This window comes from Conger conger, chromosome 11 (assembly GCF_963514075.1).
Source record: "Conger conger chromosome 11, fConCon1.1, whole genome shotgun sequence".
Lineage (NCBI taxonomy): Eukaryota > Metazoa > Chordata > Actinopteri > Anguilliformes > Congridae > Conger > Conger conger.
In genome coordinates this window covers 30,884,097-30,898,887 of record NC_083770.1, presented here as the reverse complement: position 1 = coordinate 30,898,887, position 14,791 = coordinate 30,884,097, and the positions used below count along the sequence as shown (strand labels likewise).

General features: G+C 38.7%; 2 protein-coding genes across 2 annotated transcripts; one reads left to right on the top strand and one right to left on the bottom strand.

Moving 5' to 3' along the window:
• The first annotated feature begins 6,500 nt into the window (after nt 1–6,500).
• Nucleotides 6,501–10,238, top strand: LOC133140890 (calcium release-activated calcium channel protein 1-like). Its single transcript, XM_061261171.1, has 2 exons — nt 6,501–6,848; nt 8,753–10,238. The coding sequence occupies exons 1-2, from the start codon at nt 6,735–6,737 to the stop codon at nt 9,314–9,316; spliced, it is 678 nt and encodes a 225-aa protein (XP_061117155.1). The 5' UTR covers nt 6,501–6,734; the 3' UTR covers nt 9,317–10,238.
• A 276-nt stretch (nt 10,239–10,514) lies between these two features.
• Nucleotides 10,515–13,780, bottom strand: morn3 (MORN repeat containing 3). The gene is made up of 5 exons (XM_061261641.1): nt 13,379–13,780; nt 12,168–12,325; nt 11,803–11,962; nt 11,337–11,521; nt 10,515–10,649 (listed from the first exon to the last, which is right to left on the bottom strand). Exons 1-5 carry the CDS (start codon nt 13,518–13,520, stop codon nt 10,560–10,562), a joined length of 735 nt encoding a protein of 244 aa, XP_061117625.1. The 5' UTR covers nt 13,521–13,780; the 3' UTR covers nt 10,515–10,559.
• Between the last annotated feature and the right edge of the window lie 1,011 nt (nt 13,781–14,791).

The following is a 14,791-nucleotide window of genomic DNA, read 5'->3' as shown; positions in this document are numbered from 1 at the left end:
AGTGAGGGAGAGAGAGAGAGATGGAGCGGCTCCGGTGTGCAGGCTTGTGCTATCTTCTCCCGTTTCCTGATAGGCTGAGGGGGACCGACCGAGTGCCTGCCTCAGCCTGTGAAGCACTGGGCTCCAGCACGGAGGAGCCCGCTGCCTAGCAACCAGCTGGAGTAGTCGTAGGAGGCAGACGGCTGTAATACGCATTGCTGTTCCCAGCACAAGGTAGCAAGAACAGGGGGGAGCGTCATCACACACTCCCTGTACACCACACACCCAGTTCCTTTCCTGTACCAAAGAATCTGGAGGACCTTTCTCAGAAGAAAGGGTCACTGTTTTAAAATTCTATCTAATTTCAGTTTTAAATAATTTTGAGTCCAGTTTTCAGTAATTTATAAAATGAAAACACTGCAAAAGTGCATGGTTTGTAAACAAATAAAACATTGCCCCAGCATTTGTGCACTGTATACATACAGTATATAAAGGGGTCTTTCTGGATCAGTCATGATTTCCATTAAGACACTAGTACAGTACATGAAAATGAACATTAATGGGTGACAGAAAACTGAAAAAAAAATGTAACCTGGGGAGGATATTTTGTTGGATAAGACAAAAATTACACACCATGTTAGTGGCCTTTGAAAGCTTTTATTTACTTGCAACACAGCATCAAACCCAGGTGCCTTGTAAATTCAGCCACTTTATCAGTTTACTCATCCAACCTGTCAAGCAAGACTTGTAAGAGTTAAGTTAAGAAGTCATATACAGTACTGTGCAAAAGTCAGAGACATTCTTTGTTTTATTAAATTTCAAGTTAAATAAGTTATTCATTCAACAAACAAGTTACAGCTTCCCAACAAAAGTTGTTGCCAAAAGTGTCAATGGCGTTATGTTAAGAACTCTTTGTCTTCAGAAGTGACTAACATCCAAGCAAACAACTGCCCAAACACACCTTAGCTGCCTTATAGATTTATTTTTCATGTGCATCTAAAATGGCTAAATGAGATATTTCCATGTTCACATTGAGATTCAACTGCATAAGGAAGGTGAATGTCAGATGTTTGCAAAAGGAGTTCAAAAGATTGTTACAAGATACAAATAACATAGTACTCCTGACAACCATTCAATAACTGGTAGACCACAGAAACTATCACCATCACAAACAGGTCAGGTACTTAAAGATGTTATCTTTGAGAGATAGGAAAAAACCAAGCTCCACTCTTGCTTCACGTCTGAAGAAATCCACAGATGTTTCTGTCAATCTTTCCACTGTGAGAAGGCAACTCCATGCAATGGGTCTGAAAGAATGTGTAGCTATCAAAATGGCACTACTGAGAAATGGAAATAAAGAAAAGAGAAGAAAATTTGCACCAGTACCCCAAAACTGGACCCCTGAGATGTGGAATAAAGTTTTATGAACTCATGAGTCTAAATTAGAAATTTTCTGAAGAGAAAGCAGCATGTATGCTGTCGAAGCAATGAAAGACTGTCAGAATCATGTCTGTAACCATCAGTCAAAGATGGTGGAGGATCAGTGCACATTTGAGGTCATATAACAACATCTGGAGTTGGTGATGTGGTTTTGATTGAAGGAATCAATGATGATAAATACAAACAAATCTGAACATATCAAGCAATACCCTGTGGATACTGTTTGATTTGGAGCACAATTGATTCTACAGCAAGGTAATGACCCCAAGCAGACATGCTTTGAAGATCAAGCTGCTAGTGTCCTCAGAACAATGGACTAGCCACCCCAGCATTATTGAATGTGTTCAGGATTACTTGGATCGAGAGAAGCAGAAAATGCAGCCACAACTTTGAAGCTGTGGAAAATCATCTCTGCAGATTTCCCAAAGCTCAGAGCAAATCTCCCAAAAAGAATGCAAGCTGTACTAAAGGCAAAGGACACTCTAAACACTGAAAATATTTTATATCATACATAGATTTGGAGGTTTTTGTGTAATAATTGTGTGTTAAATAGTTTTTTCCTGACACTGAAAAAAAAGACTTGCACTTGATGGCTTTTTCACTGGAAGGTAAATAAAAGATTTACAATGGTTCTTTGTGTGTTTGTGCAGTCCAAGTTGCAATATGAAATCCATTTGGGCATCAAAATTCTATATAGCCTATGGAGGAAATATTTGGGGTTTACTGTACAACATTCTTTTGCCTCTGGTCAATAGAGTGTTAAGAATATAGTTTCACAAACATACTGTGTGTCAATCATCAGAAGATATTTATCAACATAATACAATTAATTTCCTCATTGCCATTAGTCTGTGCTTTGTCATAGTACTTCGGAAACAAATAATGCAAATGACTCACATCAATTATGATAATGCTTTGTTGAAGGAAGATTATTTAAAAATATCATATTGCCAAACATTTACTCTGGCAACTTGATAAATCAGATAAATCCAACAGACACTGAAAAATCAGAACTCGCATTTCTTTTCAAGTGCATTTTTACTGCAGAGATGTTAATTCCTATCCACCCTCTTCCTTTTACAGACTATTATTTCACAGGAGTGAGCTGCACTCTTTCAAACAATTACACAGGCAAAGACAGAAATAGAAGCCGTCATTTCTCTCTTCCCTGCTTTCTCTTTTTGAGAGGGAAATCTATTTTAATCTTTTAAACTCATTACCAGTGCAGAAGTGCCTGTGGCACCCAGCCAAGGCGAAACATTAATGAAGACGTCAGGTTCCATTCCACCGCCATCACTTCATCCATTTTAACTTCATCTCATCCCTTCATCTCATCCAGATTGTTTTACCTTTTAAAATGATTCTAAAGCTAACCTGCAGAATATTGCTCACAGTAGGCTCCTTTAAGCTGATAAAGCCAAAGGAACTGAGCCCTCAATTTACCATCCAAAGATGTGAGGATAAATATGGTCTCTTTCTTTCTTTCTTGTTCTTTTTGGGAGAGGGTTTGTATAACATGTGGATTCATACTCTCAACACTGGATATTAAGGGTGATCAATCTCTGGTTTGTTTACAGGTCAGTGCAGTCTGATCCCCCAGATTAAAAATGTAGCCTGTATCAAGTATAATACCAAGGTAAATCCAGAACCTACAACTGTTAGCAACAAATGTTCCTATTTAAATTTTATTTGGCTTCCCTTATATCTAACTTTACAGGAACACCTCTTGGGTATGAAATACAGTCCACAGCTCCCAACATCTCTTCTTTTTCAGAGAGAGGAGTCCCTTCAGTAAAGCCTGCAGCCATAGTCTTTATTTGACATATTTTATGAACAAAAACAAAATATAATGTTGGCCTGCTTTAATTCTATGTAACTATCCTGGCTCTGACTATGAATAGCATTCAGTCTGAGATGCACATAGAATGCGAGTAATGCATGGAAATGTACTATAATTATTTATCTGATTTTAGATTACATTTCTGCAGTGACAGCCTTTAATCTGACTGACAAAGGAGGTACAAGGTGCAGGGAAAACATCATTAACAATGAAATCTGATTATGTTCCAAGGCCTGAGCATGAAACGACAAAAACCTTTATTCTGTTCAGAAATAGCCACATGCAAACTGCAAGATGCAAATCTAGCACATACTGCTCACTATGACCTCCACTAGGTGGCAGTAATAACCTATAGATCACTGTTTCTCAAGCTTTTCAATATTGGACCATAAATTACAATATAAAAATTACAAATTAGAAATTCCGAGGCACATACTCATGAGTCATGAACCACTTCATACATGCCCGCAACCCAATTTGGGTCTGGATCCATAGTTCTTAATAACACTGCCAAAGAAGATCTATTCAGGAGCCAGTAATATAATCTTATCTGCTGGCAAATCATCCAAAAAACTATGGACACCTCAAAATAACATGCAGTTGTACTAAATGCACCTTAAAATTTATAGAGGGAATACGTCCAGAATAAGTCCAGTTCTTCAAAGAAAACTTGCTTCTGTTAAAGTAGTAGATGTAACTAATCGACTATTTTGATACACTGCACACCTATGAGGCAAAACATATCAGTGGCTGACCTATTTAACCTTCCCATTGATATGGAGACCATAGCAGGTCATGACTTGATTAGTCGGCCATGCAATGCACTGCCCTAAATGCGGCTATTGACTCTAGCATGTCCCGGCACAGTGGGGCCAAGGTTGGTGTTTATTTCCCATCATCCTCTCCTGGGCCTTATTATCTGTCATTCAGTGTGCTCTCCCTGCTGCTCTCAGCTGTTCCTCTCCTGTTACTCATTTCAGAGGCTTATGTACTCTGTCTGCCTAATGTGATGAACGAGCTGCAGCTATGCACATTCTTGCTCTCTTCAGCTTGCAATGGCTTGTGTAACTGGCAAACCGATACAGTACACAGCAAAATGATCTGTGTGATGTCACCTCTAACAGTACACGATAGTCCAAAAGGGGCTGTAGGTACTGTATTAGTTATAAATACTCTATCTGAGATTTTATAGTGTACATTTTGCTGTAGAGGAAACCTGGAATGGAGCCTTGGCAGGTGATGTTTTCATGGTTCCTGCTCACCGCCAGAGGGCAGCAAAGGACTCAACCTGTGCTTCTCATTATTGAATCCTTGTAATCCTTGTGCCTTCTCTTCTGTATTTAAGTTGTCCCAGATCCCTTGCCCATTTGCTCATGTACTTCTTATTCCAGTCACAGTGTAGTTTTCCTTTCACCTGTGTTTATTTTGTACTTGTGCTTTACTTGTGCTTCATTGTTGTGACTTACATCTCCAGTTCACTGTTTCCCTGCCTCCAGCATTGCTTCCATGGACTTAAGTATCCATTTGAGAGAGTATCCATTTTTAATTAAACAACCACAATACCAATAATAACAAATAGAAAATTCAGAAAAATACAAACACACATGCACTTACGCACAGACTATCCCAACTGGGGGTCCCCAGTTGAATTTGTTGGCCAGTTTCATTGCAGAAATATTCTCTTTTAGTTTGGGGTATTGCAAACAAGCATCTGCTCTCGTCACAAGTGTGTGCTGACCATCTTTTCACTCTTTAGTCCAGCAGGAAAGTTATTGTGTCAAAGGAGTATACACTCCCTGAGCACTTTATTAGGAACACTTTATTACACTTATTTATTAATGCAATTATCTGATCAGCCAATTGTGTGGCAGCAGTGCAATGAATACAATCATGTAGATACGGGTCAGGAGCTTCAGTTAATGTTCACATCAACCATCAGAATGTGACTTTGGTAAATTGTAAATGGTTGGAATCTATATAGCGCCTTCATCCAAAGCACTGTACAATTGATACTTTTCATTCACCAATTCATACACACGCACACATACCAATGGTAATTGGCTGCCATGCAAGCTTGTCAGGAGCATTTAGGGGTTAGGTGTCTTGCTCAGGGACACTTCGACACACAGGGGATTGAACCAGCAACCCTCTGACTGCCAGACAACGGTTCTTACCGCCTGAGCCAATGTCACCCCCTTTGACCATGGAATGATAGTTGGTGGCAGACAGGGTGGTTTGAGTATCGCAATACTCAGTCGCAATCCTTTAGTAAATTTGGCCCGAGGTGTCTGTAACAAACAATTTTTACTTCTTAAAATGATTTTGTCAAATGAAACCCGTCTGCAACAGTGCCAGTTCCCACATTTGATAATAAGAAACTAGAAAGTCTGGTCCTTCTCCTGTCCAATTCAACACATGACAATGGCTTCCATTGACACTGATACCGATCTAAACTCTCAATGCCACACATTAATTGGAATGGAACAGGAAGGAATAACAGAACAAACCATTGTCTTTTGGCTGCTCTAAAATCACCTCTATTGCAGGAAGCAACAGTACTTCTGATAACATCGTGGATGAAAACAAAGTAGAGTATGCTGTGGTGCCAAATAACTAATGATAAACTAATGTATTCATATTCAGATAATACAGATTAATATGCAGCACCCACACTTTTCTCTACTTTATTATGTTTTTCTACTTGTAAACGTATCAGACTTGTTCTTGGTTTTAAGATTTAATTTCAAAATAGATCATGCTCAGTGTTCTTCACATTATGCTGTTGCATTAAAATGCCCGAGCTTGATGAAAATGATATGCGATGTGGGTGCTTGATACCTTTTTGGTCCTCTTCGCACTTGTACTTGTGTTTGATCTGCACTTCGTTGTACGTCGCTCTGGATAAGAGCGTCTGCTAAATGCCATGTAATGTAATGTAATGTAATGTAAATAAATTAAATTGTAATTTTAGCATTTTGTCGAAAGATCTTAAACCATTCTGTGTGAAAAAGACAAAACAATAGAGAAAATGAGGAAGGGGGCAAATACATTTTCACAACACTTGTTGCTTGTATTACGTGCAACAGTGTTTACTGTTAAAAGGCATGACTATTAATCATCATATTCCTCATTAAAAAAGACAACTAATTTGGCCGCTTCCCAAATTAATACCACTGCGGGCGTTGTGAATGACGTGACGGCCTGTATCGCTTAACCGCATTGACTTGTGGGTAACATAGAGTAGTTTCCTGAGAAAGCAGGGAACTGTGCTCGATGTTAAACTGTCGACGTTTATTTTTTTTCTTTTGTTACACTTCTCTTTGAAGCAGGGAATTAGTTAACGACCTCGGTCTCATGAGTCCAGACCACTTGCCATTCTTTAGCACCGCTTCCAAACGGAACTTGTTCTCGCAATACAAACCGGACGGTTTGCAATCAACAAAGTTGCCAGCTAGTTCCACTGTACTTCAGCGTAATGAGTCTAAACGAGCATTCGATGCAGGCCCTGTCGTGGAGAAAGCTGTATTTGAGCAGAGCTAAGTTGAAGGCTTCCAGTCGGACCTCAGCTCTTCTCTCGGGCTTCGCCATGGTGAGTATCCTTTGGGGACGGCGGTATGATTGTAGAACTCGAAAAGCTGCTTATGTTGTCAAATTAGAAGTCTTTGGATTTGAATAGTTTTTGAATAGTTATTAAGCCCACTGATTTAACGTTACATGACTTGCCAGTGCCTTAGCGCTGTGCCATTTGAACACGTGTTAGAAGTATAATTAGCTAAATAGTTTTAAAGACAGCTGACAAATTGATGATTACCTTGTCAAACCAGAATTAAAGTTTTCGGACCAGCATTTATTCTGCGAATGGAAATCCACCTGCATTGCTCTGTACTAATTCATCGATTGGTGTAATTGAGTTTGCCTTGGCAACAAAAAGCCAACACTTTTCACCTTACATCGTCAAATACTGGAGTATAAAGGGCTCAGTTAATCAGCTGTTCAAGGAACGCAGAAAGAAATGCTCTGTTCGGACTCAGACTAGCTGCGTACAAGGTCAGCTTCGCAACGTTGTTGCTAGCTAGCTATCTATCTATCTAAAGCTCTGTGAAAGTTGGTACACAAATCGACAGCAGACGTCTTGTCATTGTAGTAAACGTATTCTGGGCTAGAGCTGTACCATATTCCCAAATAGATGGGAAGTTTAAAGACTGTGGAATGTGGCCATTTACAGGAAAGATTTTACCACCACAAGGATTTCATATTGGATTGGATTCCATATATTTCAAACATTGTTCCACTAAACGCTATTCAATGAAGCAAGGCCAAATATCTGCTCCAGGCAAAATTAAATACATAATTTGTCAATGTGCAAAAACTGTTGCTGAAAAACGTGGCATTTATCACAGATTTTGAATAAGCATTTGCTAGACAGTTACTTTATGGTGTATACCTCAGAATACATTTTATACCCCTGGTCAGTAATACTGGGTTGGGTTGATAAAGCCTTTGTGGATTAATTTCATGTTCACAATGTGGGCTAATTTTCAGAACACAACTAGTTAACTAGTTAGTTAGCTAAATACCTTATCCATAGTTACATTCCAAGGCATATACTATAATTGTATATAGCCATCCTGGATTTTTTGAGCTCATTAGGAAAAAGTGTATTGTAACTGCACCACTGTATAACTCAGGTTATGCATGGACACGCTCACAGTTGAGCATTATTCCTGTAGTGCACCTTGAAGGGTTTTTATGTTCAACCAGTTCCTTGCTCTTGCAGTGTCATTAATTCCGTATGTTGTTCATTAATTTGTTACTTTTTGGTCGTCTGATAGTACGGTCATTGATGTCTTTGAATGACCCTTGCATTTAACATCTGTGATATAGAGGTGGTACGGCATGGACATTTGGTAAGGACTGTCAACAATGATTAAAGGTTGACCTTGTTTTCCTAATGTCTCGTAATTACATCCTGTAATTACTGTAAATGTCCCTGGCTAAGAGGTTGTGTATGCTGTTAGGAACAACGCTGGAGTAAATTCAAAGCAATCGCTTGCACAGTGGTGGGACTAGAACCTTGCTTCCACAGCATTAAAAAAAAATTAAGCCTCTCTTTCTAGTCTAGTTGAGATATGGAGAAATAATAAAATCTCTGATTTTCATACAAGGTTCTTTTACATATCATTTCATGAATTAAATTAATTTACACAAGCGTTAGCCATAATTATACCATGGTTTCTGATATCCAGATTGCGATTGCAAATCAACCTTATCATTTGGATGATGGACGTCAATGTCATGGATTTGTGGTTGTTCTCAAATCAACTGCATGTACACTGTTGCTAATGACTGGTGAATAATAAATTATATGCAGTGACTTATTTTTGTGTACTTTCAGCAACATACTTAATCTCTTCCTCTGATCCACTTGTCTACCCACTGCTGTCTAATGAGAAGCCCCCATAGCCCTGAAGATGTTTGCCTATCTTGTTCCAGGTGGCGATGGTTGAGGTGCAGCTGGAACCTGACCATGTGTATCCTCCAGGCCTCCTGATTGCCTTCAGCGCCTGCACCACCATCCTGGTGGCTGTGCACCTTTTCGCCCTGATGATCAGCACCTGCATCCTGCCCAACATCGAGGCCGTCAGCAACGTGCACAACCTGAACTCGGTGAAGGAGTCTCCACACGAGCGCATGCACCGCCACATCGAGCTGGCCTGGGCCTTCTCCACCGTGATCGGCACGCTGCTCTTCCTGGCCGAGGTGGTGCTGCTCTGCTGGGTGAAGTTCCTGCCGCTCCAGCTGCCCAGCAAGAACAATGGCACCAGCACCATCAGCGCCGGGCAGGCAGCTGCCATCGCCTCCACCTCCATCATGGTGCCCTTCGCCCTGGTCTTCATCGTTTTCGCCGTGCACTTTTACCGCTCGCTCGTCAGCCATAAAACAGACCGGCAGTTCCAGGAACTGGCAGAGCTGTCTAACATAACCAGACTCCAGAACCAGCTGGACCACAGAGCAGAGGCTTCAGCTCTGCAGTCTCCCGCCTCTCATTTTCCATAATGGTTCATCATCATGGAAAAATAATGAATTAGTTTGAGCCATTTCATTTTTTGACTACTGTAAAAATAGTTTTGTTTTTTTTCCTCAAAGCATGGACATAATATAAATAAATGTTTATTTAAATAGATCATTTTTACAAATGTACAGGTTTCTGCTGCTGTTTGGAGGACTTTTTTCTTATTGTATAAATATATATCTATCATATATAAATAGTCCAGTCAAAACAAACTTATACAATGAATTGTATTTTCAAGCGCTATCCCCTTTCGTCCGACTATCTGAATGTCCTCAAGCTCTAATGCAAAAGCAACTGGTTACATTAAGATTCTTGCGTATAAATGTTTTAAAGATATTTAATGTCACAAATATGAAGGATTTTTTTATTATTTAAAGTTGTTTCCAAGTATAGTATTTGCTATTTAAATGTGAGCTTTTCCCTGTTTAATTCAACAGTGTTCAGAAAACATGTCAAATAAGGTATCAGCATTCACTTGATTTAATGGTCACATCTTGGTTGACTTATTTTTTAAATCCCCTAATTACAAATATTGTTCATTTTTTAGAATTGGTGGCTATAACTTGCTTAATTTGAGAGTTTCTGATTACATGGTAGATAAATGTATTCCAATTCCTTTTATCCAATAGACCAAAAATAAAGGCAAATGAGTCCTAAGAAATGCTTCAAAATGTCCCACAAAGTCTTGGAGTTAGTTTACAGGTGTTCCATGTTTAAATTGGCACATATGGGAAATTTAAGAATAGAGGTTTTATCATGTTGTTCATTTGTCACTGTTACACTGTTATGTTATTTGTTTGTCTTCTGGAAAAGTGAAATATTTACATGCTGTGACTATCTGCTTATACATGACTTCCAGTGCCAAAGATGCCTCTTCCAACATACCAAAATAAATTCTGAAACCTATTCTGAATTTTAATTTATGAACTTGTGGAGAATTACATCACATCTTGATTTCTAATTCAGTAATAGTATCGTTTCTTTTGCTTCCATGCCGTTGTGTCAACACGATGAAGGAGGAAATTATATGCACAGTATGTACACAGTGTTCTGAACAACTGTACTATCAGTTCATTTGGTTTTTGTCCTGCCCCACCAACAAATTCTCTCCCAACTTGGATTGTTTTGACTACTGTCTTGGAACTGATCCGATGTTAACAAAAGGAAATAAGAGGCACAGGAGGTAGTCTCATTACTCTTTATTGAATAATTTATTGATCGATCTATTTAGCGATTATACTGGTCCCCCAAGGATGCATTGCCTTTCAAACATTTCTGAGCTTCCATTAGAACTGAATGTACATCCTCCAGGTAAACCTTGGGAAGAATAAGAAATTAATCCATTAATTTACTTTGGTGTAGTGTACATTACCAGTATTTTACAAAGTAATATTTATCTAAAGTAAAATGAGAATTTAGCAAAATTGATGTGGAGATTAGTCAAGTCTAAGAGCTGTTGCTAGAGGGAAATGGATCCGGTTAAACTGTGGCATGACTATATAGGTTCATGTTTTTATCCAAGTGTGTATAATTGTGTCTTTAACCCAGCAGGATTGAAGGCAATGCCTGTTGACCATTGTGCATTTTAGGTTTTCTGAGACATGTTCTTTGGGTGTAGGCAGTTCAAGCCAAGTGATGTGCTAATTTTAGTCTGTAAGGTTTATTTAAGATAAATTGTTTTTATACAGTCATCAAGAATACAGAAGATTAAGGCGTAATGAAAATGGTTGCCACTGTGTACATTATTCACCCCTTTCTCTTTGTGTTTTGCATAATAATCTACCTTCCTGAACTGTGATGACTTGGATGCAGAATTTCCTGCTTTGAGCAGAAAAACATAGATTGCTGCTACTCTTCTTTATATTAAATTTAGATGTGGTCAGAGGACTAGAATGTCATTCGCTTGAGTTATGGGTTATCAAGTGTGCCACTAAAACCCACTTCCTTGGGTCTTCTATCTGAGTAGTATATAGGGGCAGAAGACAGTTATAAAGCTGTAAGTACCTTTGGAATAGGGTAGGTTGTTGGCTTTGAGGCTTCCTTTCTCCCAGAGTCAATCATTGTTCCACACCTGGCAATGTCCTGTGCCCATACCCCTTCGTAAAGCTGACCTTTGTCTGGGAAAAAGAATTTCCCTGGGCCATGTTTCTTCCCATCCTTCCAGGTGCCTTCATACCTGTGACCTCCAGCTTGAGCAGATGTGAGCAGAACATTACCACAAGGAAATCATAATACATACTCAAAATTCTTAAATGCAAAAATCATCAATGTGTTCCTGGCCTCCAAATAATACTGCTGTTAAAAGTTCATATACTAAATGTGCATCAAAAACCTGAACTTGCAATTTCCAATATTAATGTCTTGTCAAAAGAACTGTGCTTTCAAACATTGACTCTACCATCACAATGACGTGTGTATCTGTGCAGCTCACAAAACAGAGCCAGTACAATGCAGAATAAACACTTCTTACCAAGCCATACAATTCCTTGGCCGTGGTGGTTATCTTCCAGCCACTCCCCTTCGTATATGTCTCCATTGTCATAATACATCCTGCCCCAACCATTCCTCTTGCCATTGCACCACTCCCCATTATAATAGACAGATTCACTGTAGAAGTAAGTTCCACTTCCCTGTGAAAATACGCATGCACAATGAACCACACATGAGAAAAACTGCACTGTTAGTCAAATCTCTGATTTTTAAAATGCATGATTTTAATTTCTGAGATAAGCCAAAAAAGATTTCTTATAGAATCAATGTATAGAAAGGCAGTGACCTCGGGCATAAGATGCATTTCACGAAAGCACTATGTTAAATTGCAGACATGGTTCTTACGTCCTTCTTGTTGTTTTTCCATCCTCCTGAGTAAACCTTTCTGTATTCTTCAGATCCAGGTAGTTTCACACTGAATGTGCCAAACCCATCACGTTTTCCGTATTTCCACTCACCATCATAAATGGCTCCAGTCTTTTTATAAACTTCGGTGCCCTTTCCTATTTAAAAATGAAAATATAGCCATGATTCCCTGTGGGCTCCAATTCAGTTGATCACTGAGATGAGAGGGGATGAATCAAAACTAGAGAAATTCAAATGGAGAGTTTAGCATCCTGCTATATTACAACTGTGGGGAAATATACCTTTGGTCTTATATGTGAAGTATAAAGCAGATACCATCAACTCACAGTCCTTGAGGCCTGAGAACTGCTGGTTTTCCACCCTTCCTTTACCTGAGAGGCAGGTATGAAGACAGTCTGGCCAATCAGTAGCACTAATTATTCAGCGAATTACCCAGGAGAAAATAGAATAGATTAGAATAGATAAAATAGATTTGAGGGCCAGATTTGATGATCCCTGGTGTAGAGTTGATGTTTTTTTTAAAGCATTTGGCTTATTTCGCTTGTACGGTTCCCATATATTGCTCTCCTGGGGCAATTAGCCTACATGTAAAATAGTTGCTTGTATTGTGCCTACATGTAAAATAGTTGCTTTTATTGTGCACAATATAGCTGAGCTCTTTAACCACCTGTCGTATAACAAATAAATAATTTCATCCAGCTATCAACTAGATTGCACACTACAGATTGAGACAGTGGAAACACATAGGTATTTTTCTTAAGGTTAGCTAAGTGTTATTTAAATTGCTCGACTCATCTTCCCATTGTATGGAAAACTATTACATAAAATGAGGTAACATATTTTAACTGATCAAATTAAAGACTGGATGTCTGAATCAATAGGCTCCCAATTAGGTTGCTGCATAATGTGGCTTAAGTGGGTAAATAATCCCTCTAAACAAGTACCTAATTTGGAAAAATGAACAGTTTGTCAAAATTCTTGGATCGGAGTTGGAACGAAAACCAGCATACACAGGGGATCTCCGCAGGACCGAGTTTGAGAACCACTGGCGGATAAGTTAACGGGTCAAACAGACTGTTTTCACAGTCTGAACAAAATACTGTCCTTCCATTTCTGTACAAAAACGAGTTTACAATTAATCACAGGGCATATTTAGGAGAAAATTAACGTTAAGTTTATATTGACGTTACCGTGTTTTTTGTCGTTCAGCCATTCTCCTGTGTATTTATCTCCGTTGGCCAAATAAATTGTGTGCCGCAAGCCATTTTTCTGCGCCATTCGGTCCAATAATTTGTTTAGGGGTTCCTTCCCAGTTACTTTGAGGAACGGCATGACAGCCAACTTGTAGGTGAAAATAAAATGCTGTAAATTGTGAATAATGCGTAGTCCTAGCCATATAAAAAAAATTACCTGACTGCGAACTAGATAACTTCTTTTACTTCATGATCTTGAGCAGCAACCTACATCATCGCGAAATAATTTGTCCGCTATCAAGCAAGCATCAAGCCTATGCAAATACCTCTAAAGCCCAAATAAAAACGATTCGTTTGCTCTATGTATTTTCACTCCACTAGTAGTCAACAGACTTGCCATCTCTTAGTAACAAGCTATTATACAATGGTCAACGTTGAGATTTCTACTGCTGCCATTTTTGTGGAAATACAGAAACTGAGAGCTACCGGAACTTGTTATTCTCTAGTTATTTATAAACAGACCGGAACTCGAAAACCAACGAAAAATAAAACATAAAGTAGTCTCTCTAGGTTCCGGGTTCTGACTTCTAAGTGTCTTTTCGGAACTATAGCAACAGCCATCCAAACGCATTACCCCCCATACACTGTCTCGTGGTATTTTTCACGAAGTATGCCTCGTCGCGATACTTGTAGATGTGTTGTGCAACAATTTCACTGTTTATGGTAATGTATTCAATGAAAGAATGAATGGATAAGTTATTTAAAATATATTTCCGAGTTTCATTTGTAGTTCCAGCAAGCTAATGACGCCAGTTTGACCGCGAAATGTTTTGGTTTATCATCTTTAACGGTAGGCTATGGCGACGCTTGTACAATAAAGTGAAATGAGGATGGAGTCGATTAATTTATTTATTTGGGATCAATGTTTTAAAATTAGTCTTAAAATTTGTGAATCCGCGAAAAAATCTATACAAGCTCAAAGAAATTAAACAGTGACATCAAGTGGTATGAAACGTAAGATTTAACTGCTAAGGTCTATCTGGGTTGTTTACATCAGGTGCTTATTGCTTATCAATGCAATTGATTGCAAAATGCAGTAGTAGGCCCAAGAGCATAAATTATAATGAAAGTTTTGTACTAACTTTCTTCCTAGTGCAAAAATAATAAAGTATAACGTATAAATAAGTATAAATAAAATAGCATTAAATAAAATTAAAGAATCAGTTCCACAAATTTTAGCTTGGCCATGAATGAACTGAAAGAGAAAGCAAGAATGGCTTTCTTGCCATTAAAAAATCTATCGAAATTCCATTTAGGATCTGGCTCAAAATATTAGAATCAGTGATCAAACCAATTGCACTTTATGGCAGTGAGGTATGTCGCCTGCTTACCCAATGTGATTTGGCTAAA

What these genes read in the sequence shown, in the direction of transcription:
- morn3 (XM_061261641.1), bottom strand. Translation starts at nt 13,520, where the DNA reads ATGCCGTTCCTCAAAGTAACTGGGAAGGAACCCCTAAACAAATTATTG. An exon ending in GGAAAAACAACAAGAAGGAC is followed by an intron (nt 11,963 to 12,167) that starts GTAAGAACCATG and finishes GTATTTTCACAG; the next exon opens with GGAAGTGGAACTTACTTCTA. An exon ending in CAACCTACCCTATTCCAAAG is followed by an intron (nt 10,650 to 11,336) that starts GTACTTACAGCT and finishes ATTCTTCCCAAG; the next exon opens with GTTTACCTGGAGGATGTACA.
- LOC133140890 (XM_061261171.1), top strand. Translation starts at nt 6,735, where the DNA reads ATGAGTCTAAACGAGCATTCGATGCAGGCCCTGTCGTGGAGAAAGCTG. An exon ending in TTCTCTCGGGCTTCGCCATG is followed by an intron (nt 6,849 to 8,752) that starts GTGAGTATCCTT and finishes ATCTTGTTCCAG; the next exon opens with GTGGCGATGGTTGAGGTGCA.